General features: G+C 45.6%; 1 protein-coding gene across 1 annotated transcript in view; it reads left to right on the forward strand.

Moving 5' to 3' along the window:
* LOC144108061 (venom serine carboxypeptidase-like) overlaps nt 1–21,607 on the forward strand; it is a 34,882-nt gene extending 13,275 nt beyond the window's left edge. The window contains exons 2-4 of the mRNA XM_077641342.1: nt 16,123–16,330; nt 19,723–20,044; nt 20,784–21,607. Coding sequence (XP_077497468.1) covers nt 16,123–16,330; nt 19,723–20,044; nt 20,784–21,607 — 1,354 coding nt within the window. The remainder of the gene's footprint in view (nt 1–16,122; nt 16,331–19,722; nt 20,045–20,783) is intronic.
* The last annotated feature ends 3,393 nt before the right edge of the window (nt 21,608–25,000 follow it).

The following is a 25,000-nucleotide window of genomic DNA, read 5'->3' on the forward strand; positions in this document are numbered from 1 at the left end:
ATCTCCCAAGCCTCTCAAGTTGTAAGGTGCTCCCGGCCCCGCAGGGGAGGATCCGCCGGGCAGAGGAAAAGGATATGATCGAGAGTGGCTTTGGGGTGGTGGCAGAGGGTACAAGAGGGGTTTGTGTGGACTTAGTGATAGCACGAGCGTATATAAGGGGAGGGTAAGGCGCGTGTTTGGAGCCGCATCCAAAGTGTCTGGTGATAATTGTCGAGGTGGGAATGGGGTGGGGGTAGAGACGACGTTCCGCTTTGCAGGCCTGCGTCAGTTCAATGAATATATGCATGCACTCCCGTGAGAACCCCAGATCGGAGGCCGCCGGTACCCGGTTCAGAGAACCTCGGACTCAAGCGTTGGAAGCCTCGTTTCCGGGATGCCAGGAGGGGGCAGGCACCCATATGAGCTCCATGTGGTGGGGCGGGCGTGCGGCGAGAGTTTAGTATGCGAAATGCAGGGACATGAACTCTCCCGCAGGCAAAATTTAGTATGGCAGTTTTAGAGTCCGATAGTATATACCAGGCCTCCGTGCGCGTGATGGCTAGGTCAATGGCGGCGTCTTCAGCCTCCTCCGAAGTGGCAGTGGGGGATATGTGAAGGGTGGCAATCGGTTATAGGGAAGGGTTCGTGATGGCTACAACCGCGTCCTCGCCTGTGCATTCGGCATCCACCCACGCGCCATCCGGTTCCGTGCCATAGTGTTTGTGGAACGCCCGTGCGCGAGCTCTGCGGTAGGGTTCGTGGTAGGTGGAGTGCATGTTTTGGGGGAGAAGTTTAATAAGTAGTTCGCGGTGAATGTGGTGGGGGACCTGGAGCTGTGTTGGATCCGTGGCTGGTATCCTGATACCGAGGGTGTGTAGGATATGTCTGCCGGAGGAGGTTATCGCGAGACGTATGTATTGTGTCTGTCGGTGGGCATCGATAAGCTCACCTATCGTGTTGTGTAGGCCTAGCTGGAGAAGTTTTTCGGTTGAGGGATTTAGGGGTAGGTGTAGTGCTGTCTTAAATACTGTTCGGATCATGGCATCCAAGGTGGAGATTTCTGTGTCCTGAAGTTTCAGGTAGGGGAGCGTGAAGAGAAAGCGGCTGAGGACGAAGGCATGAATGAGACGACATAGGTCATGTTGCATCATGCCCCTGTGGTGTCCAGAAACTGGGCGGATTAGGTGGGATATCAACACCGCCGTCTTCTTGAGCTTGTTGATGGTGAGAGTATTTTTGCCGTTGTTCTGGATGTGGAGGCCCAGTACCCGGAGATTGTGTACCTCCGGGATGTACCGGTTTTCTATTGTCACGGTTATGGGGGCTGTGGGGCAGCTTCGGGTTGTGGGGCGTAGTATGAGGAGCTCCGACTTCTCCGGAGAGAATGAGAGTCCTGTACTCCGCGCATGTGTTTGGGTGAGAGTAGCTGCCGACTTCAGAGTGTTCTTTACGTTTCCATCACTGCCATGGGTGGTCCATAGAGTGCTATCATCAGCGTAGAGGGTATGCCAAAGGTGAGGGATGGTTTGTAGTTTGCGGGCAACGGGGGATGAGAGTAACATTGAAGAGAAAAGGGGAGAGGAGAGATCCCTGGGGGGTGCCAACCCCACTAAGGGTGTATGGGTGGGATGTGTGGGGACCGAAGTGAATTTCGGCCGTACGGTTAGTAAGGAATGCTTGAATATAGGTGTACATACGTTCACCTATGTTCAAGGGAAAGAGCGCCGTCATGATCGCTTGATGATCTAGGCGATCAAAGGTCTTGGAGAGATCCAAGGCGATGGCAGCTTTTGTGTGGCCCGGTATGAGGGGACGAAAATATCCTGTGTGAGCTGGAGCATGGCGTCCTGTGACGACAGGTGGGGACGGAAGCCCACCATGCTGTGCGGGTACAGGTCTTGCTCCGTCATGTGTTGGGTGAGTCGGGCGAGTGCGACATATTCGAAAAGCTTGCCCAGGCATGACGTTAGCGAGATGGGACGAAGATTTGCAGGTGTAAGGGGTTAGTGGGACTTCGGTACGAATAAGATTTTGGCGTGACGACAGGATTGCGGAAGCGTGCCCTCCTGCCGGCATGTGTTGAAGTACCCCGTGAGCTGGGCAATCGACTGATCGTCCTAATTGCGGAGCACGCTATTGGAGATACGATCAACTCCTGGAGTGGAGTTAGAGCGGAGAGTCAGGACGCTCGCTCTGACTTCTGCTTCCGTAATCTCCGCGTCGAGATTGGCATTCGGGGTGCCTGCATAGGGGGCAGGGAGTTTGAGGTACCGGGAGTTGTATGTGTGTTCCTAAGAATGTCGATGAGTGCGTCGGGAGAAAGGTCGGTGCTGTGTATATGGCGTGTGACGTGGTGTTGTGTGGCTGTTTTGGATTGCGTGGGGTCAATTAAGCGACGGAGGAGTTGCCAACTGCGTTTGGTAGACAGATTGCCAGCCATACTATCGAAAATTTGTCCCCTGTTTCATCGGCAGAGCTCCTCAGAGCGCTCAGTAATTTGTGTTTGCAGTGCGGATAGCCGCTTTTTAAGGGTCCGATTGAGCGTTTGCCCTTTCCAGTGCTCTAGGATGCTATGGTGGGCCTCCCATAGGTGGGCCAGGCGAATGTCGAGGGTGGGCCTATCTGGTGTGGTGTCAAAGGTTCGAGTGTGTGCGGATACATCGTTCATGAGTGATGCCACCCGCCGGTCGATGTCCGTAATGGGAGCGTCAGGAAGGGCCGCCAGTGCGGCGCGGACAGCATCCCAGTTGGTGAGTTTGTGTGTTAGGTGAAGGGTCGTTCTTTCTTTGTACGTATTGTAACGGAGAGGATGTAATGATCGCTCCCTAATGTGTGATGTGTTGTGTTCCACATATTACCCCCAAGGGTGCGGCTCAGTGTCAAGTCCGAGCTGGTGCCCGCGCCGCTGACACTGTTGCCAATTCTCGTGAGAGTGTTAAAGTTGTTGTGTACTGTGAGGCGGAGGAGCTCTTGTACCAAGGACTAGAGTCGCCTTCCTCGTCCTGTAGTGGTGCGGTAGCCCCAGTCAGTATGCTGACAGTTGAAGTCCCCTCCGATAACCAATGGATTCTTGCTTGCAATACGATGGAGATCTCGCAGTAGCGTTTCCAATAAAGCCATCGGACGAGACGGTGGGTGGTATATATTTGCAATAAAAATAGATGGTGTGGGGTGTGCATCTTTAATGATTTCTGTGATCACGCAGGGCGTCTCGCAGGTGATCTGATGTTTTTGGTGTGTAATGGAGCGATGTATAGGTGTGGAAGCCCTGGGTGTATTCGTTGCGTCCGAGTGAGCGGATGTGTAGCTGGGAAGTGTGGCCGGGGCATGTGTGTCCTGAAGGAGGAGGATGTGGGGCGTGGGAAGTGTGGGGAGGAGGAGTTGGAGGGGTGCGCGCTTGCCTCGGAAGCGGCGGCAGTTCCATTGCAGAATTGATAAGGAATTAGGTGGTCGCCCCGCCATACTGTAGATTGGGTCGGGTGAGGGTAGGCGGGTTGGGTAGGGAGTTCTGTGGAGTAGGTGCAGCGAGGGAAAGACCTGCTCTATGTTTCAAGGCGGGTGTCGTACCATGCAAGGCTCATCTCAAGAGTGTGCACCATACGCGTAAATGCCGCCTCAATTTGTTACATAATCTATGCTGGGGTTTCTTCCCAGTAGGCGTTAGTGATTACTCCTCTTACTGCACCATCCGTGGGGGGGGGGGGGGGGGCGGTGACGGCGTAGGCTTGGGTTCGAATGGAGATTTGTTTGATGGCGACCAGGCGTAGCGCATCGGCTTGATGCGGGGTAAGCGCAGTTTCTTGACTTGAAAATTGGTTGTTGGGGAAAAGAAATGGCGCAGTATTTGTCTCATATCTCGGCCGACGCCTGAACAGCGCCGTAAAGGAAGGGATAAAGGGGGGAGTGAGAGAAGAAAGGAAGAAAGAGGTGCAGTGGTGGAAGGCTCCGGAATACTTTCGACCACCTGCGGTTCTTTAACGTGCACAGACAATGCACAGCCCACGGGCGCCTTTATGTTTGGCTTCCATGGAAAGCGGCTGCCGCGGTCTGGTTCAAACCCGGGTACTCCGGATCAGTATCCGAGAGCCTTAACCACTGAGAGCCACCGCGGCGGATGCTCAACTTCAGGTTGTGCTTTTTGTCTATTGTTCAAGCTTGTTCAGACAGCAAAAGCAATAAAAAAGCGCTAGTTTGGTGAGCAAAAACTGCTCGGCAGATACCTACGTTGGACTCATGTGCACAAACGCTATATTAAAATGGACTATTTCATTTCGCACCATTTTCGAATCAGTGCCCAATTTTTTAGACACGAAATGATAGCTTTTACTTCACGGGTCGAAAATAACGATCTACAGGTTTCCGTGTCAACACCAATACAGTATTAAAGGTTCAGTGCCAATCTTTCTAGTCGTTGTCGAAACAGCCTCCTCAGAGCTGCCCTGCAATGTCAACTATGACACCTTAAACGTCCACTGGAGCCATCTGATGTAAAGCAATATAGCATATGCTGCAGGAGGAATTTGAATCTGCGAAGTTGCGAAGCTAACGACGTGAAATGTTAGGCTGTCTCGGTAAACTCTGAATATCACAGGTCACTGTTCGCCAGCATTAGGTAAAGTTTCATCCAGTAAAGCGCGCTCTGAAATTTCGATGACATTTCTCTTTACATTTCTCTTGTGTCCATGCTTGTCACTCTATAGCTGTTGAAGCAGTTTAAGCGTTCATTTTCATGATACGCGGTCCCCTATGCAGGCCCACAGCGCACCTTTGCAGCGTCCATCCTTAGCGACACACCAAAGCTTCATTAGTCATGTGTCTTTGGCTATGGTGTTAGTGTCCCGCACGTTCTTTCCGTTGCAAACATGAGCTAAACTAGATGCTGGCTCACTTGTCTGCAAATAATGTCGCCAGGTCTTATTAAGGCGAAAGACTTTAATGGCTTTTACTGTCGTCCGTTCGTAGAGGGTGTCACACGTTTAACTCGGAAATATAGCAGAAAAAGAATGGTTGCTTCAGATAGAGGAGGGGAAAAAATGAAGCTAAAACCAAGTTTGATGACTGTGGAGTAATTATTTAATTAATCATAGGTAAAAATGTCGAAAATGCGTTCAAATAGCGCAAACGTCGATATAGCCACGGGAACAGTGTGACGTCACATCCACCAAAAGTCGTCACAGCATAGTGAAAATTGTCACAGAATGGTGGGAAAAACGCCGTGTTTGTGTCAATTTAGATAGAAAATGTGTAATTAAGCGTAATTAATACTTAAGATCTCCGAAATATTTATAATTTCGGTATCAATAGAACCACAAGAACGGTGTGACATCACATCCACCGGAAGTCGTCACGGCATAGTGAAAATTGTTACAGAATGGTCGGAAAACGTCGGATTTGTGTCCAATTAGATGGAAAATTGCGTAATTAAGCGTAATTAATACTTAGGATCCTCGAAAGATGTACAATTTGGGTATCGATATAGCCACGGGAACGGTGTGACGTCACGTTCACCGGAAGTCGTCACGGCATAGTGATAATTGTCACAGAATGGTCGGGTTTCGACTCGCAACACTTTAGTTGCCAAGTGTCTCGTAATTTTTTTAAGACTCAATATTTTGCCTACCTCATTGCTTCTTTATTAAAATCGTTTTCATCATTTGGCTACAAAGATCGTCTTGACATGAAGGTTCTTCCAGTGCCCATCGTCAGTATATTTGTGTACACCTTTGAGAAACAGACGTTTCCAAACGCACGACAGACCACTGCGCATTCAAACACAAAGGCGCCTTATGTTGTCTTCTCTGATAGAAAACAAAAATGCTGTCCTCGTTCAATAATTTTTTCAAGCGCTGTGGTACTGGAAATCATACAATGATCAAAACAAAGCGCCTTACATGCGCCGTAAAGAGGGCACATAAGACTCCTTACGTGCTCTGAAGGCGAAAGCATTAATTAGTGTGTCACCGTGAGCGTTCGACCTCAAAACAGGTTGCGCAACGAGAAATAAAACGAAGACACGCCTCCGAACGCTGATTCCAGAAACGCTAAATCCACAAAGGTCCGAGTGAAACACTCAGAAACTCGGTTTTAATAACTGTCACTGGTTAGCATCCAAGATGACACAGAATCGTATGCTAAATGGAAAGAGAAGCCGTATGACAACACCCGCAACGGTGTACGATAGACTGTTTCGTCAGAACTCTGATATAAAAAAGAGTTTTGAGGAAAGGGAAGAGCACAGTAACTGTCTCACATCTGGAGTTCGCAGTGGACAGCTCAACCACGCCTTAAGGAAAGGTAAAATCTGGCAACGCATACGCTTTAAGGTGCATATGTAATCGATTCCAACCCCTGTCGAAGCTAGCCTGGAACGTGACTAGCACATGTAAGCTATATGCAATGACAAAGCGTAAGACACCACCCGCAGTCTAGTACGACAAACGGTTGCGGCACAATTTTGATACGAATGTAATCGGGAGAGAGACAAATAACTTTAATTTGCACCCTTCAAAAATGACGTATTGAAGGCTTCAGTCTTAACCTCCATTCATTCTCCTAACCGTCGGCCGGAATCCCTTGGGACTCGGCGGCGGTCAGGGCGAGACCGATGACTTAGCGTTGCTCTTCTTCGTAGTTCAGTAATTAAGTCTCCCAGGATTCTACATTCCCATTCGGGTCGTTATAGAAAGGGCAGGTCCAGACCATGTGGACTAAATCTGCAAAGCTATTGCCGTGCGTACATCTAGGATTGCAGACATCTGGATGACAGGCGGCCCATTGAGGTCAGCCGGTGGGGGTATATATAGACGAGCGAAATTTTGTATGATTGTCTGAAATGGCGGTACTCTGGTTGCTGAGTGCGCCCTACGGCCGCTTGATGAAGTCATCCTATTTTTCTTTACATCGCTAGGATTTTCTGCACCATCTTCGATTGCACACACTAACACATGCCTTTGGCTCTTCTCGTAATGGAGCTAGTAAGGCTTTCGCCTTTAAATATATCTGGATAATCATCAGGTCAGAACAAAGGTTGAGTGCTTTGTTTCTCAACAAAACTGGTAGATGTCGGCGCAGTCATACCCGGAAAACGCGTTCGGTAGACCTCCCTGCGGTCAGCATACCTGGCCAGGTAGAACAACGCCATCAGCCGAGCCGCATACGTCATGTATCGACACCACATGAACGTTTAGACCGTGAATGGGGTCGTGGCATTTCTAGAGTGGAGAGCAGTAAGTAAACGTAGGAGTCGGTGTAAATGACAATGTTTGTGAGGTTTTCCTTTACTATTTGTTCAATGACTACACAGACGGCGTAACATTCGGCAGTGAAGATTGATGCGCACTCTGGAAGCCTTACTATTTGTCTGCAATTCCCTTGTACCACTGCACTTCCAACGTCAAAATCTGTTTTGGAGCCATCTGTATAAAAAGCTGTGCAAGTACTGTATTGGTCCTCTAGTGCAAAAAAGTATTGTATTATATGCTGTTGTGGAGTTCGTTTTTTGCTGAAATGTGTGAGTGAGAACACAGATTTCAGGGCAATTGTACCATGGCGGCAGTGGACCTCGCCTTCCAGCAATTCCAGGCAATGTGTCTAGTTCACCGAGATTTTGGCATATCTTTTCGAAAAGCCGGAGACTGGCACTTCGCGGTTTGTTGTTAAACAGTATTCTGGATGGGCACTTTGTGACTATTTGGTGGCAGATTTGTTTAGGTTGCGAACGGATTTTTAGAATGTACGAATGTACGGTTGGATAAGTGTTTTTAAGAAATTAAACATTCTGCCTCGGATGCCAAACTCAGCTAGGTGATGAAGAATTCCGAACCTCCAGGCCGTGTGGTATGCCCTCTCCAAATAAAAAACACAGCAAGACAGTGTTGCTTATGAACAAAAGCCTCTCAGACAGTATTTTCAAGACGAACTAGGTGATCTGTAGTGGAGCATTTCTTTTGAAAACCGCACTGGTGGCAGTCAACAAGTTCACAGGATTTAAGGACAAAAGTTAATCTTATATTTAGGACACTTCCAAAGGATTTGGCTAGGCAGCTGGTAAGGGCTATGGGCCTAGAACTGGTAAGAAATGTTGGTGACTTCCAGGGTTTAAGAAATGGTACAATATTTGATTTCTTCCCGGCTTCGGGTATTTTCCCCGACACCCATCTATTGTTAAAGAATATGAAAAGTGCCTCTACAGCGGGTTGAAAAATATTTTCTGGCATTTCATAGTGTAATTGGTCGGGTCCTGGAACAGTTTTTTTTTTCCGGCAGAGAAAACTCTAGTGATTTACTGGAGGGTAATTAATCTGTTATATTGTTCGTTAGCACCTCCACTTGATGGAGGTCTTTGTTTTTCGCCATGTTTTTGAATTTTATAAATGGTTGGGTGTAATGTGACGAACTAGAGACTTCAGCGAAGTGCTCCCCTAATATGTCTGCCTGTTCCCCTATGCTTGTCTGTGTTCCAGGTGTCATTGAAAGAGGAATTGTGAATGATGCGAAGCTGTCATTTAATTTTCTCACCTGCTCCCACATTTTTTTTTATGTGGTTGTGCTGTTGATGGATGAGACATAAGCTTGCCATGATGTTTTCTCGGCCTTGCGCCTAATAGTCCGCACTTTTGCTCTCGCCTTTTTGAAAAAAAAAATAAGGTTTTTGTGTGTTGGGTATCTCTCCAGGCTTTATTGTTGTTTCTTTGCCTCCTTACATTCTCGTGAGTATATATAATTATAATTAGTTTTTGGGGAAAGGAAATGACGCAGTATCTGTCTCATATATCTTTGGACACCTGAACCGCGCCGTAAGGGAAGGGATAAAAAAGGGAGTGAAAGAAGATAGGAAGGATAGGTGCCGTAGTGGAGGGCTCCGGAATAATTTCGACCACCTGGGGATCTTTAACGTGCAGTGACATCGCACAGCACACGGGCGCCTTAGCGTTTTTCCTCCATAAAAACGCAGCCGCCGCGGCCGGGTTCGAACCCGGGAACTCCGGATCAGTAGCCGAGCGCCCTAACCACTGAGCTACAGCGGCGGGTCAATACCGCAAATTGAGCCCCTCGTGAGTACCGCACTTTGTGGTTTTGGCACACCACACTTGTGCATTTTGGAATTGATACATGTGCAGCAAAAAGCATGCATGTTGTGAACCTTTCATTGATCTCATCTATGCTATGATTTTCTAGAATTATATCCTCTAAACTGGATTTTTTTTAAACAATACCCAGTCGGCTAAATATATTGTCCAACGACGTGGCTTTGTCGGAATAACCGTTGGCGAGGATGACAGACTTGTTATTACAGGGAGATGGTTACTTCCATACGAATTATCTAAAACACTCCAGTTAAAGTCACTAAAAACAGACCGTGAAGAAAAAGATAAATCTAAAACACTCAATTTGCCCTATGTTGGCCAACCCGAGGTGGGATTACCCGAGATTAGCAGACAGACATTAGTGGTTAGGATAAAATCCTCTATAAGCTGCCCTCTAGCATCAGTTTTCTCACTTCCCCCAAAACAATAATCTGCATTCAAGTCTCCAACTACCAGGTATGGCTCCGGTAGCTGCTCTAAAAGAACCTCCAAGTCATGGATTTTACCGTCAGCTGCGGCTCAATATATACAGAGCACACTGTTATAATTTTGTGTGCAAGCAGAGTGGCTGCTACAGCTTCAAGTCTTGTTTTTAGTTTCAGCTCCCGATCCGGGACACCGTTTTTAGCCTGCTCGCCTGCTCTTGGTCGCGACGGAAAACAGTATAGTTCTTAAGAAAATTCTTTCTTCAGGCCCTGAATTTGTCGCTTGTAGGCATAAAACGACAGGAGCGTGTGCTCCAAGGATATCTTTCATGTCGCTGTAGTTGTTCACAAGTCCTCTACAGTTTCATTGAATTATGAAAGCCATCTTAATTTTGTGTTTCTATGCAGTGAAAAACGATATCAAATTGTTTACGACCCCGTGACTTGGAGCCTGTTTTTTTCACCGATCCAGAGAGATCCGTCAACCACCCGACGTGGACGGCACGGGGCTGCCCTGGGTCAGCAGTTTTCAGTGTGATTATTTCTTGCTCTTTCTTCCAGGACGGACACGCCCTGGAGTATGCAGCATGGTCCCCATCACAGCTTGCGCAGCGTGGGGCTCCGTCGCAGTCATCAGAGTGGTGATCTTTCGAAGCGCATTTCGCGCATGTTTTGCGACCGCGGCAATTCTGTGAACCGTGGGCGAACCTCTGGCAGTTAAAGCGTCGTCGAGGGTTAGGTTGTAGGGTCTCACATTAATTTTCAGATAACCCGCTTCAATTGAGTCTGGGAGAGTATTATGCGCAATTATCAAGGCTATGTGTTTTGTTTACATGAGTCCGACGCAAGCAGCTCGAGTCTGGCCGCTCCGGATGTTGAGCTGACTCAGCCTGACCCGGCCACGTTTATGTAAGCCTGTTTAGGTCGGACCGAGATCGCTGCTACACCTAGCACCGAGCAAGGAAAACACTTTCAGACGATAGAGGAGGAACGCCCGGATGAACACCGGCCGAATCACGGAATGTTCTAAATCTGACGACAGTTTCAAAACAGTCTTTACATGCTCCTTCCAAAATGGTCAGGCAGAGTAAACCTGCCCCCTGCAGTCTGGCTGAGCCCAGCCAGACCTGGTGGTCGCTTAGCCAAACCCCGTAAATTATACATGAGCCCGAAAGCCGATTTTCAGCCCGTCAGGCTTACTCGAACCGACTTTGTCGGCCTCATGTAAACGACCATGTAGCGGCGCTGTTCAACCTCATTTGGCCAAAAAAGCCTCCCGTTATTTTACTTCGTATGTTCAGAAGAAAAAGAAGCATTTTTTTTCGAAGGTTGAGTCGGCAACTGAGTTTAAGATTGCAATTTCCCATAACTTCGTTTCAGCACGCCGTTCGATTCTTGTTTTCCGATTATGGCAAAATAACCTTGAGGCAGAAAAAACACGGGTAAAGTGAAATCGTTAGAGTTATGCTGCAGAAAGCAGTTATTTGAGCATCGTGGTGGTGACGTGAAAGGTTTTTTTTTCTTTCCCGCAATGTGCGGAACCCGTGTGGACTGAGAATAAGAGTATATGGTAAATGATCATGCATTACCAAGAGGTAGACGTCATAATTGGCGCAAACAAATTGTCACTATCTCCTATAGATCACTCAAGTAATGATTCCTTGTGCGTCACCACATCGCTCGCTCGATTGTCGTGCATACCCCGCGCTAATTTCACAGAGGCGCTAATTTCACAGAGGTTCACAGAGGCGGTTATCCTGGGTGCGGGACACTACGCCGCTGTGGACAAGCCAGATGGAGCGTACTACCTCATGACGGAGTGTATGCACTGCGAAGCACTTAATATAGAGGCCTAGCCTTGATTACAGTGACCTGAACTAAGCAAAGGATGGCGCACGGTTGTGGCTCGTCCTGTATAATCTTCTGTGACCTTCGAGAGACTGGTTGCTGGAAAAACGGGACAGGTACGAAGCGCCTTCTTAATTCCGGCACTGGCAAGATAAAGACAGCCATACCTACGAAAAGCTAAATTGTTCTTGTGACACTAAGATACTCGGCTTCAATCACGTTGCTCTGTATGTAGACACTCTCGGCTGTGGAGCTTGTTATCTATTAATAATAAAATAAAATTTATTGCAAATATATCCAATAATTTATTTCACTCTGAAATGCAATAGAAGGTACGCAAGGGGAAAAATAAAATATTTTTGTCTTCTCTCTACGATGTTTCGGCCATTTCTTCTGCAATACTGCTAGTGGTAAACAGGAAGGCAGCAGTACATAAAGTGCAAGTATGCTTTTGAGCATAGAGTCAAACGCTTCTTTTTCTTTTGCACTAAGTTTTACTAAAATATCACTGAGAAATTCGCTTTCAAAATTATCGCAGGCCCTGCTATGTAAATATAATGAAGTATGCTACATTGGCCTTCTTATATTTTCTAAAAATGTTTTAGAGGGCAAGTCTGGTCCTTGTTTCCCTTGTTCCCGGTGAAAAAAAAATGGCTTCCGATTTGGCTGTTTAAGCCAACTGTGACTTAGGTGTACTAGCACGTTTGCCCTTTTAAAGTTTTGTTTATCTTTGCTTAACTTTTTATAAGCTGCAAGATTTGAGTTGCGTCCGAATGTTCTTGTAGTCGTTGCTTCGCTTTCATCTTGCGATACGCCTCTTGAGGTGTTCGTTGCGATTCGAGTCGTCGTTCCCTCTGACCGGCGGCCTTTCAAGGCACTCGTACTCGTCTCTGGACTGCACGGTCCTTCAGAGATTTCATTATTCGCCTCTTCTTTCAGGCATCGGCATGAGCACGCTGCGCGTTTCTCGCTCTTGATATTCACACCCTCCCTCCGCTCGGCTGCAGCTGGCGCGACGCCCTCTTCCCATTGGCTGCAGCTGGCGTGACACATTTCAGTCCTTACTAGAGTTCCTCCGAGCTGAACCTGAATATAATTTTTTCGCTAGTCTTCGGTCCCTGACGGATGCCGTATTAGCTTCTGCCTCGTCAAAAGGCGAACGGCCAAAATGAAGAATAAAAAAATGGCCGTCTGTGAGCAATGTTCATTTTATGAAAGGATATTTTTTATTTTTTTAATTTATACTGCAGCCTTAATAAGGCTATAGCAGGAGTGGGCATGGAGAGAAAAAAGTAATGTAGAAAAATACAAACGTCGGAAAAACAAGAATAAGTAATTAAAAATGTCACTAACGAGTGCTGGCTTATTAGTTTCATTTCTTCTTCTTGACATTTAAGTACGCCACTGCGCTGCGGGTGAAACATTAAGAAATTCACGCAGTCTTATCCCTGCTATACATGAGTCAAACTAGAAGCAGGTGTGACGGTCGCCATCCATAAAAGTTTTGCCGACTGTTCTCGACTTCAAATTGAAGTGCTACCTCAGTCGACACAAGTAAATATCACAGTCGGTCGGCTGAATATACAAAAACTTCTTTCCTGTACTTTTATCCTTTTTCGCACAATTTCTTCCTTCTGTCTATATTGAACCTGCAGCAAAGGTCATATGTCTGCAGATGGTGGCCTCGCGGTGGTTTCTAACTGATCTGTTCTTTTGTTTCACAATACCATCGTTCCTAGAAACCAGATGGGCTGATAACACAGCATGTCAACATGTCAACACGCAGTTTTGTTCATGCAACGTCATAAATGTATTTAAACATAGCTCGCATGGAAAGTTTTTGTAATAGGTGCTAATAATGCACTATTTCATTTCTTATTGTACCTGCCCGATCCGATATTTTATTATTGATATAAGAAGCAGCCTTTCAAGTGCAATCTAGTCTTGCCCAATTCTTACCAAGGTCAGCGTGAGATAGCAAATCAAGGGTTCATTTAGGCTTAACAATCTGAATGATTTACAGATTGTAAGCAATCAATCTTGTGCGGAAAATCCGGTAAATTAACTACTGAAGCATATTTTTGTTTTCACGTGGATATGTAATAAAAAGGCTATTTCTTGTTCGCAAACAGAAAGGATCTTTTATCATAATCCGATGAACATGGGTACTGTGGAAGAAAAACCGACAACACCGTCCTTAATTTATAGTATCAGTGGCCTCTTATTCGTAGCCACATGATGTGACATCGTTATCGTTGTAGCTCATTGTTTCTTTCTCATTTAATGAACTTGTGATTTTTGCACCGGTTGCTGTGATAAGTACATCATTGCTTATAGTATATCTTCATTTTACTTAAATAGGTAACATCATTACGGATAGTTTATTTTTCTATTTTATGTTAGCATTTCTGGTGTGTCCATTGTATTATTTGTCTTGTGAATTGTGTGTGATGTAGCTGAGCTTTTTTTGAGCGTTACGTCGCCAGTTCGTTATTATGTGCAAGGCAGTCGCCGACGGCATAATCTGGCACCAACATATCCTTTTATGCCCACGCGAATAAAAAAAAGCTGTACACAAATTGAGAGAAGAATTTCTCAGAATTGAAGCGGTATACGTCGTTTGGTAATTCAACAATGCCCATAGAATGAGAAAAATTCAAGGAAGTGGCCCACTGTGGAACGATCACCTTCCGAGAAAAATTTTCCAAAAAACTTGAATCAAGGCAATATAGATGAGGCATGTGCGAGTGCAATTACCCATCCTTGTGTGGGCTAATTCAGAGGAAGTTGATACAAAGTATTTAATTTTTGATTTCACCTTTTTTGTTAAGCTCCGATTTCATGCCAAATTGGCCTCCATTCGATCATAATTTGACAGTCGGTGTGGCATGGATAGGTCGAAAGCTTTCGCGCAGCACAACAATGTAGATTCATTCTGTGTGCCTGGAATAAAGATAACTCCACTTTCAAAAAATACCTCTTGACGTCTGGAAGGGTCGTTAGTTTCTCTTTCGGGGAATTCTCAGTATGTCCCTAATGAAATGAACAGCCACATCTAACCTTTCGGACGATTAGGTCAATCCATCAGGGGCGCTAAGAGAGGACATTTATATAACCCCGTCGGCACAAGTATGATAACCGCAGTCATGAAGTACAAAGTAACGTGTGCGCTTAGTTTGCTTCTGTTTGGCGCGTTATCTCTCTGCGAGTCCAAAGGCAAACTGACGAACGGATACTGCGATCTCTATCTCAGCCAACCGTAAGTTGAACCCCTGTACTTCTCTTGACATGAAAGTAGCTGACGTTGGATAGAGGCTGCCAAGAAAAAAAAATTATCTTTTAATATAGTATCGACGAGCACTGCAAGGCAGGCTAATACTGTTTAACAAAACAGATCTTTCCGCGACTTCAATGATATGTGCACATTAGGTGCGCGTACTCTACTAGTAGGCGCATAATTCACAGCGAGGAGTATGGGGCCTGGCTGAGCCCATGTTGTGTCGACCAGTAATGACCAATGTTGGCAAATCATCGGCCAATGTCGGCTAAGCATTATAAACGCTGCAACATGAAAGGATTGCATAGGGGTTGTGAACCTTCCTGCTCCAGTAGACCGATCGCGGCAGCATGCTGCGCGGCCTTGGAGTGATCTGTTTCGGCAATTGTCGGGAAAAAAATACCGCTTTTTGTTGTCTAAATTATTTTAAAACTACTCTATACTTGAAATCTTCGAATTATTTAAAACATGCACAACTTGATTCGTTCAACGAAACTAAGTTATTTGATTCGCTATTCGAAAGTTTCAATTGTTGGCACACAAATACAAAAAAATGCATTTAGCAAATAGAAGCCCTTCAAGCCTCCCAACCACATTCTCAATAGTTGCCCTTAACGGAACGTGGACGGGGTGAAAAACCGCAGGCATCCTATAGAAACTTCGCTAGCAATGTCACCGCTGCCGCATCTTGGTGACATCAGGGCGCGGAGACTGTACAAATAAACTCAAAATATTTGCTGTTTTCCGAGGGTCAGTTTCGTGAAAACATTTGTGCATAACCTTTCGTGGCCCAGACCTCACAAGCATGTGGGTGCATTAACTTACCAATATCGATACTACGGCAAAATTGTGCGTGTTCTGGCGCAGCCAAAACGTTTTTGACCTATTAGTAACTAAATCTCTCAAGCTAGTCTGGCAAAGCACCCGAAAAAGGGCCTCTCGTAACTTTTCACTATTTCTCGGACGGCGTTCAAGAACCTCTGCACGCTATAAGATGTGTGACGTTTACCTCTGCTTGATCAGGTGAAAGAAACTCTTTCCGCGTAGGTTCTGGCTAACTTGATGTATCTTTGAGCTGTGATGTGGTGAGAGCTTCATCAATGTGAGAGCGACCCGTATAATTCTGTGCGTTCATCCCTCAAATTAAAGATTAATTGTTCCCGTGTTTAGGTGCTACACATCATGTCAGGTGACCTTAAAGAGCAGCAATTGAACAAAACCATTATTAGAAGCACCTCCCGGATAGTTTATTTATGGGCCGGAAAGAGAGAAGCATAGACCTTGAGATGGTTAATATGGTATCGAAGTTGCAGGAAATTATTAGAACTACAGATTTTGATCTTACTCTCAACGTAATTTCTTATTGAGTTTCTATTGTGCAAGAAACACACCGTTGTACATAAGCTTAATTACAGCCCTAATTAGCATCAAAGTTCTCAACAAGCAGCCGCGGTTCTTTGATGGCGACATTATTATGAATCAAATTACGTGTTTTTTTTTCTTTCAGTGCGCCATTCGACGATGCCGTGTTCTATCCCAAAAGCGACACGCTCACACCCAGAGAGCGTAATAAAATTAAGAACAGAAGTCGAGTTTGTTTGCCGAACCCTTGCGAAGATGTAGAAGCTTATTCTGGATTCATACCCGTGGATGACGGCAGCGACACATCTTTTTTATTCTTCTTGCACCTGAAGTCAAAGGCAAGAACTTTCTGCGTTTGTTTAAAGTTACTTGAGAAGTTTACGGCTACTTGACAGCGTGAGACGTTGAGAAGCTAGTCGAGAAAAACACCGAAGGTTTTTGACGAGGTATTTATTTCTAGCCTTCTGAATACACGAGTTTGTTATGCAGCATGCCTGAAAACAAAAAGGAATTCGAAGGACGAATACTACGCTGGCCAATGCAAATTTGGGCGCAGGTCGGCAGGTGTCTCAGATTGTGCAGGCTTATGGTTTTGCTTTGCTGGGTCGCCGGTTCGACTGGCGACGATATTAGTTCGATGGTAGTATTAGTTGATGAAGACGACTACGTGTAACGCACAGCGGGCGAGATTGTGCATATTAGTCTGATAGCACTATTCGTTGAAGAAGATGACGATGTGCAATGCACAGCGCGAGAGTATGTTTCAGATTAACACGAGGCGTAATCAGTTGCGGCGATAGCCTAGGGCTCTCGCGCTGTGGCCAGCGAAGCTGATCCCTTCGCGGCGCCGCGCGCTCGAATCCCAGTCCTGGCAATTACTATTTTTTATTGACTGACTGACTCGGTTATAGCTACGGCGGCGCCGCGGCTGAGCCACTTCATGTTTCAAGGATGAACTGAAACCATAATGCCGTACCATTTTAGTCAGGAACGTATCAATGTCGCAAACCTCGTGACCATGAAAGCAAGGCGAACTCTAAATTAATTTGGAACAATGAAAATGAGGGCAACTTCACCCACTTACTGTTATCAGTAAACACCAATTCTGTGCCTCTTTCTGGGTATGTTGACGTTTATCGCGTGAGTAAAAGACGCATTTATGGCGCATTTATTATACCGAGAAGGACAGGTTGCTGCCGCCTTCGAGTAAATGGCGGTGTAGCGTAACCTCTGTGTTCTGCGCCCGACATTAAGCGTCGACGCACACAGTTTAGTTACGATACCAGCCGATGGTGGCGACACCAGCATTTTGTTTAGTTTTTTTTTGTTATCATCAAGTTTACAGAATTTCCGCTGTCCGCGATAGTCATCTTCGTCTCTTTGCCGCAAGAACGCGGTACCTCATCGTTACAAGCCAACTTCAGTCCGTACTCAATGTCCCTTTAATCTGTCTCACCTTTTAATCTTGCACGTATTTTTAGCGCCCCTATCGACAAACACTTTTGACCTGCATCTCAGAGCACCATTTGGGTGGCGTGAAGGGTAGATATATTTCTTTCACACATTTGAGCAAGAGTTGTTCTTTGCAGCTTTCCAGTCACCGCACTCGACTGCTTGTCTTGAAAGAAGTTAGGACGGCGCTAAAACGACAAAGACAAAGAGGCACGAACACAACAGGACAGTTCGTGCCTCTTTGTCTTTGTCGTTTTAGCGCCGTCCTAACTTCTTTCAAGATATGAACCAACTAGCCCAAATCAAAGTACTTCTCGACTGCTTGGCCAGCCACCGAGAAGCCTTCATTCATGATTTCTGTTCCTCGAGTACCGGCTTCCATTGTTCAGATGACGTTTCAGAGAATAGTTAAAATATTACCAGTACCTTTGGCAGCAGGAAGTGTAAACAAGTGGTACCGATGCAAGCCATCTGGTTTATATACCGTTCGTACTATTTTAATCTCTTGATGTTGTGACATGTTTTGCCATGAGCTTGCTGTCCGTTGCCTACAAGGTATTTACTAAAGTAATCGATAATAGAGTCAGGGCAAACTTAGACTTTAATCAACCAAAAGATCAGACAGGCTTTCGTAAAAGATATTCCACAATAGATCATATTCACACTATCAATCAGGTGATAGAGAAATGCGCAGAATATAATCAGCCCCTACATAGCCTTCATTGATTACGAGAAAGCATTCGACTCAGTGCAAACCTCAGCAGTCATACAGGCATTGCGGAATCAGGGTGTAGATGAGCCTTGTGTGAAAATACTGGATGATCATTCATATATATATATATATATATATATATATATATAGCAACTGTACAGCTACCATAGTCCTCCATAAAGTCAGCAACAAAATTCCAATATGGAAGGGCGTCAGGGAAGGAGATACGATCTCGCCAATGCCATTCACCACCTGTTTACAGGAGGCTTTCCGAGGCCTGAATTGGGAACAGTTGGAGATAAGAGTTAATGGGGAATACCTAAAAATAATCTGCAATTCGCTGATGACATTGCCTTGCTGTGTCACTCAGGAGATGAACCGCAAATCATGATCAACAAGTTAGACAGACAGAGCAGGATGGTGGGTATAAAAATTAATATGCAGAAAACCAAAATAATGCTCAACAGTCTAGCAAGGGAAGAGCAGTCCACATTTGGCTGCGAGGTGCTGGAAGTGGTAAAGGAATGCGTCTACTTAGGGCAGGTAGTGGTAACTGATCCCTATCATGGGAGGGAAATAACTAGAAGAATAAGAATGGGGTGGAGCGCATATTGCAGGCTCTCTCAGACCATGAATAGCAGGTTACCAACATCCCCCAAGAGAAAAGTGTACAACAGCTGTATCTTACCGGTACTCACCTACGGGGCAGAAACGTGGAGGCTAACGAAAAGAGTTCTGCTTAAGTTAAGGACAACACAGCGAGCCATGGAAAGGAAAATTATAGGTGTAACGTTAAGAGACTGGAGGCGGGCAGAGTGGGTGAGGGAACAAACGCGTGTTACTGATATCCCAGTCGGAATCGAGGAAGAAATGGGCTTGGGAAGGGCACGTAATGCGAAGGCAGGATAACCGCTGGTCCTTAAGGGCAACAGAGTGGATTCCAAGAGAAGGCAAGCGTAGCAGGCGGCGGCAGAAGGTTAGGTGGGCGGATGAGATTAGGAAGTTTGCAGGCATAGGGTGGGCGCAGCTGGCAAAGGACAGGGTTAATTGGAGAGACATGGGAGAAGCCTTTGCCCTGCAGTGGGTGTAGTCAGGTTGATGATGATGATGAGTTCATTCTACTCGTATTTAGTTTAGCACTTGAAGAATGTTTAGCTGGAGCGCTTTAGTCGCGACACTGTAGATTGGCGATGAGTAAATAACACGAATTCAGCTTGAAATAAAATACAATACTGATGACTTCTTAATTCAGCTTTTTTTTTGTGTGCCTGGCGGCCTACTGAAGACACTCATGACTTCCCGTTTCCGCTTTGATGTTCACATGACTAATGTTGCAAGAATCCTCTACCACTTGACACCAATTCTTTTTGTTATGTTTTCTTTGTTTTCATTGAATGGAATTAAATCTGAGGTTGGTGTCCGACAACGGCGCTGGCCTCCTTTGCGTATAAGGAAATGAACCCCACTGGTACTGCCGAAGTAGTACCTGGGTGTGATTGTTTGTTTATTTGATGTTTTATGCATATGTATTTTCAATGTTTATCTTTTTTTGTGTTTCCTTCCTACGTTTTTCATCCGCAGAACCCAAAAGCTCCACTTCTATTATGGTTGCAAGGGGGCCCCGGGAATTCTTCACTCTTTGGACAGTTCCTTGAAAACGGGCCGCTAGGCATCGATGCCTCTGAGACACTGTACCGCAGGCCACACACTTTGCTTCAAAACTTCAGCATCATCTATCTCGACCAACCAGTCGGATCGGGATACAGCTTCGATGAGAAACAGCAGTACCCTTCCACTTTAAACGAGGCTACAGACCATATTCTCAGGTTCCTTCGGAGGTTCGTGAGAATATTCATTGAGTACGATGGATCGCCTTTCTACGTCGCCGGAGAGTCGTACGGAGGTAATGAGCTTGTGTTGTGATACGTCATTCACAATGTTCACTTTCATAAATTTTGTGGGATAATATAAGTAAAAGAGCAAATTCCCAATGGATTAGTCTAAACAACCTTAATCGAATCATAAGCATCCAAGATACTAAGACAAGTAAAGCAAGATTTAAAATTTGTACACAGACTGTTAGACTAAGTAGTTTGATGAAGTTAACTGCACGAAGGATTTCGAAGGAAGTCTGGATATTTTTCACTCTGCTGTAAACAAGGGCAGTCTTCAAACATGCTTACATAAATGTAGAGTAGTTGCATGCAGTTTACCTAGCGTTAGAAAGAGACCAGTGCAGACATTTTACCGTGTATATGTAGCAAAATTTCAAACCTAATTGCAGCTTCAGTACGTACCTCTAACCGGAAGAAAGGAATATGCAACCACTCAGCCAGCGCATACTGAAAATTCAAAGCGCGGACTCCCTCAAACCCACCTTCTCAATGTTGGCAAGTTTAGTTAAATATGCAAACGCACGCAATCAGTTGCCTCTATATCAGAACATGCTCCTCCGGTGAAGCTCACGGGTGCATGCTCACGATTGCATCTCAGCAAGTTACCGCTGAAGTGAGCAGGCATGAGCGAAGTGCTGGCAACATGCACGTTCCCGTCGTTATAAAAGTCATTATCGGATTTTAATTCATTCCTCGCGCATTCTTCGCGCCTATTGTGTATCTTGCCTTGTTTTCTTTTTCTTTCAGCAAGGTCAGCTCTAGGTGTGGCCTACCAAATGCTGACCGCAAAAGAGAGAAAAACAACACTCGAGTTAAAGGGAGTCATGCTTGGAGTTGGATTCCTTTTCCCGCTCCTCGACTTAGTCAACTCTGCAGAATACCTCTACACCTCAGGAGTGCTAAACGACAACGGTCGAACGACATTAGCTGGCTGGTTTGACATGATTCAATCCCGTGTGGTAAAAAAAGAATACCGCAAGGCTGCTTACCTACTTACAAGAACCGTGCTCAATGTGCCACCCGTTGGGGTGAAAACCATATTTGAGTTACTCACTGGTTTCAAACACCACGCAAGTATTGCAATGACTCAAGAACCAAGCGAAATCGCAGCGTATTGGAAATACGCAAACAGTGTTGATTTCAAGAGGATTGTTCACGTTAATTCTTCCAGGGTACTCGACGGTACAAGGCGCGAAGTCTTTATGAAATTGGGAGAAGGAGATTTTTTTGCAGATGTACAGAAAAAACTGCAGCACGTTCTTGACAACACCTATGTGCTATTCTACGTGGCTGAATTCGACGCCGTTTTTCCATTGGTTAACATCGAACGCTGCTTCAAGAAGTTGCGATGGCGCGGTTCTGAGTCAATCAAGAAAGCCACGAGAGCACTCTGGCACAAAAATGACAATTCATCTCTTGAGCTTTTTGGATACGAGATAAAGGTGGAAAAGCTTATGTACAGCACAGTGCTTCTAGGGGGTCATTACATCTCGATGGACAGGTCAGAAGCCGTAAGCGAAATGTACAGTCGCTTCTTGAAATTTCAAAGTAAAAAAAAGGCAGACCAATAAAGATACCTCCACTAGAAACTAGCGCGCAAATACCAAATCCACGCACACAATGAACCTATAAAAGGGTAGAACGTTGGGCCAGTTGATGTAGCGACATAATTAAAAACTTTGCGCAGAATAACAAAGGACGGGAGGGAGAAACACGCACACACACACGCGAGAGCAAACTTGCAACTGTATTTTCAGAAAAGATACACCGCCTTAAGAAGCAGAGAGGGCGCAAGCGTACAAAATTCAGAACATCACGTGTGGGAAGAAAAGAGCACGCTCATATATACAGGAAAAATTGCATCAAGAATGGGCACATGCAGAATCTTATCATAACTAATCGGATTTGAACAAGAAAAGCAGGCTATCCATTGCGGAGAAAGGCGAGTTCTTTTTTGAGAAGGGCCACCGAAGCCTTACTCACGCAGCCTTCCGTGGTGCTAACTTTAAGGGCCTCTACAATTTCCCGGGCCATCCTATCGGAAGCTCGCCCGATAACAACAGTGGAACGGAGGAAAGGACGGCACTGCTGTTTTTTTTCTTATTCCTGTCAGTATAGTGTTCGCATTTGAGGCAATGCAAAGACAGGTTCGAGCCGCCACTTGCGCCCAGATAATTGGCATGCTCTCTGAGCTTGTCATTGAGATAGCGCCCTGTCTGGCCTATGTGCGCAGACCCACAGCTGAGCGGAATCTTATACGCCACACCAACAGTACAAGGCACAAACTGAGTTTGGTGTTTGATTACACATTTGTTCTTTGCCCTTTTGCTTTGGCACCTGCTGGTCATGGCGCACAGGCGGGACAGTTTCAAGGGGGCTGTAAAACGACATCAACTCCGAACTTATTAGCCACCCTCTTGACATTGTGCGATTGCTTGTGCACATAAGGAATGACTTGAAAAGGTCTTTTTTCTCTTGCCAGCGTGGAGTGAGGAACACCGACGGCCCTCTCAAGCCTACTAAATTGTTTGAGCATCGACTCGGCCACAGAACCTGTTACCGGTCTCGGGAATCCGGCTTGCTCCAAACGTTCAACCTGGTGGTCAAAACTGGATCCGACCCTATGCGTGCATGACTTTGAAAGGGCTGATCTAAGACAAGAAGACGCAATGCCACGTTTTACGAGCTTAGAATGAGATGAGTCATATGGCAACAATGCTTTCTTCGAACGCGGCAAATAAGCCCAACAAAAGTGTTTATCAATACTGAAAAATAATTTTAGATCTAAAAATTGCAGACAGTTGGCCTGTGGTAGTTCAAGGGTAAATTTCAGTCTTGGAGCAAGCAAAAACTTCCCCAGGACTGAGTAAGCAACCGTAGAAACGTCATTGTTCAAATCGAGTTGTAGAAGGACTAGAAAATCGTCCACATACCTAAAAATACCAACAATGCCTTGGTCGTCAAGATCAGCCTTCAAGTCCCGGTCAAATTTAGCTAAAAATAGCTCGCATAAAACTGGCGCGACACAAGAGCCAATAAATATCCCGCGTTTTTGAACGTAGTACCCATTCTCAAACCTGACTACCATCGAATTCAAGTACACGCTCAATAACTCTAAAAAGCCAGCCAATGAAACACCACATAAGTTTCGAAAAGCAGCTGCGCCAGTTTCTTCTATGCACTCACGGACGGCCAAGAAAAGTTCCTCGTGCGGCACCGAATAAAACAATTCCTCAATGTCCACCGAAAACCCAGAGTTATATCTTACAGCATCCTCTCGAAGTTGATTTACCAGGGTATCGGAACTGTCAAGCTTAAAAGGATCATCAATCACAGGCGTGCTCAGGTGACTCTGAAGATATTTGCTAACCAGTGCCTTCCAGCAGTCTCTCTCCGTGATAATGGCCCTGAAAGGGTTCTGGGGTTTGTGTGTTTTCACTGTGAAAAACACATTCAACGTATCTGACTTCCATTCCTTCACGGCTTTCAACAGCTTCTCCATGTTCAGATCACGCAGCAACGCCACAGCCCCGGCCTTTAACTTCTGCGGTTTCTGCTTACACACTCTGAAGTTCTTCAGCACCGCCGTCATGGCCTTTTCACCGAACACCTGACAAGGAATAACAGCTCCAGATGAAGAAGAACGGGAGTGTTGCCTAGCTGAAGGTGTTCATGCTGTGTGCAGCAGCTATTCCGCAAAGCAAACCGGGAATGCAATTCTGCGTAACATTGCTGATTTCATCAGTGGGTCAGACTTGGCCTTGTTGCAAGCTGATAAAGAGGGAGGCTTCGCCGTTATGCCTTGTCAGATGTTCGGTGAAAAGGCCATGACGGCGGTGCTGAAGAACTTCAAAGTGTGTAAGCAGAAACCGCAGAAGTTAAAGGCCGGGGCTGTGGCGTTGCTGCGTAATCTGAACATGGAGAAGCTGATGAAAGCCGTGAGGGAATGCAAGTCAGATACGTTGAATGTGTTTTTCACAGTGAAAACACAAACCCCAGAACCCTTTCAGGGGCATTATCACGGAGAGAGACTGCTGGCAGGCACTGGTTAGCAAATATATTCAGAGTCACCTGAGCACGCTTGTGATTGATGATCCTTTTAAACTTGACAGTTCCGATACCCTGGTAAATCATCTTCGAGAGGACGCTGGAAGATAAAACTCTGGGTTTTCGGTGAACATTGAGGAATTGTTTTATTCGGTGCCGCACGAGGAACTTTTCTTGGCCGTCCGTGAGTGCATAGAAGAAACTGGTGCAGTGGCTTTTCAAAACTTATGTGGTGTTTCACTGGCTGGCTTTTTAGTGTTATTGAGCATGTACTTGAATTCGATGGTAGTCATGTTTGAGAATGGGTACTATGTTCAAAAACGCGGGATATGTATTGGCTCTTGTGTCGCGCCAGTTTTATGCGAGATATTTTTAGCTAAATTTGACCGAGACTTGAAGGCTGATCTTGACAACCAAAGCATTGTTGGTATTTTTAGGTATGTTGACGATTTTCTAGTCCTTCTACAACTAGATTTGAACAATGACGTTTCTACGGTTGCTGACTCAGTCTTGGGAAAGTTTTTTGCTTGCTCCAAGACTGAATTTTACCCTTCAACTACCACAGGCCAACTGTCTGCAATTTTTAGATCTAAAATTATTTTTCAGTATTGACAAACACCTTTGTTGGGCTTATATGCCGCGTTCGAAGAAAGCATTGTTGCCATATGACTCATCTCATTCTAAGCTCGTAAAACGTGGCATTCTGTCTTCTTGTCTTAGATCAGCCCTTTCAAAGTCATGCAGGCATAGGGTCGAATCCAGTTTTGACCACAGGTTTAACGTTTGGAGCAAGCCGGATTCCCGAGACCGGTATAGGTTCTGTGGCGGAGTTGATGCTCAAACAATTTAGTAGGCTTGAGAGGGCCGTCGATGTTCCTCACTCCACGCTGGCAAGAGAAAAAAGACCTTTTCAAGTC

The sequence above is a fragment of the Amblyomma americanum genome, chromosome 10 (genome assembly GCF_052857255.1).
Source record: "Amblyomma americanum isolate KBUSLIRL-KWMA chromosome 10, ASM5285725v1, whole genome shotgun sequence".
NCBI lineage: Eukaryota > Metazoa > Arthropoda > Arachnida > Ixodida > Ixodidae > Amblyomma > Amblyomma americanum.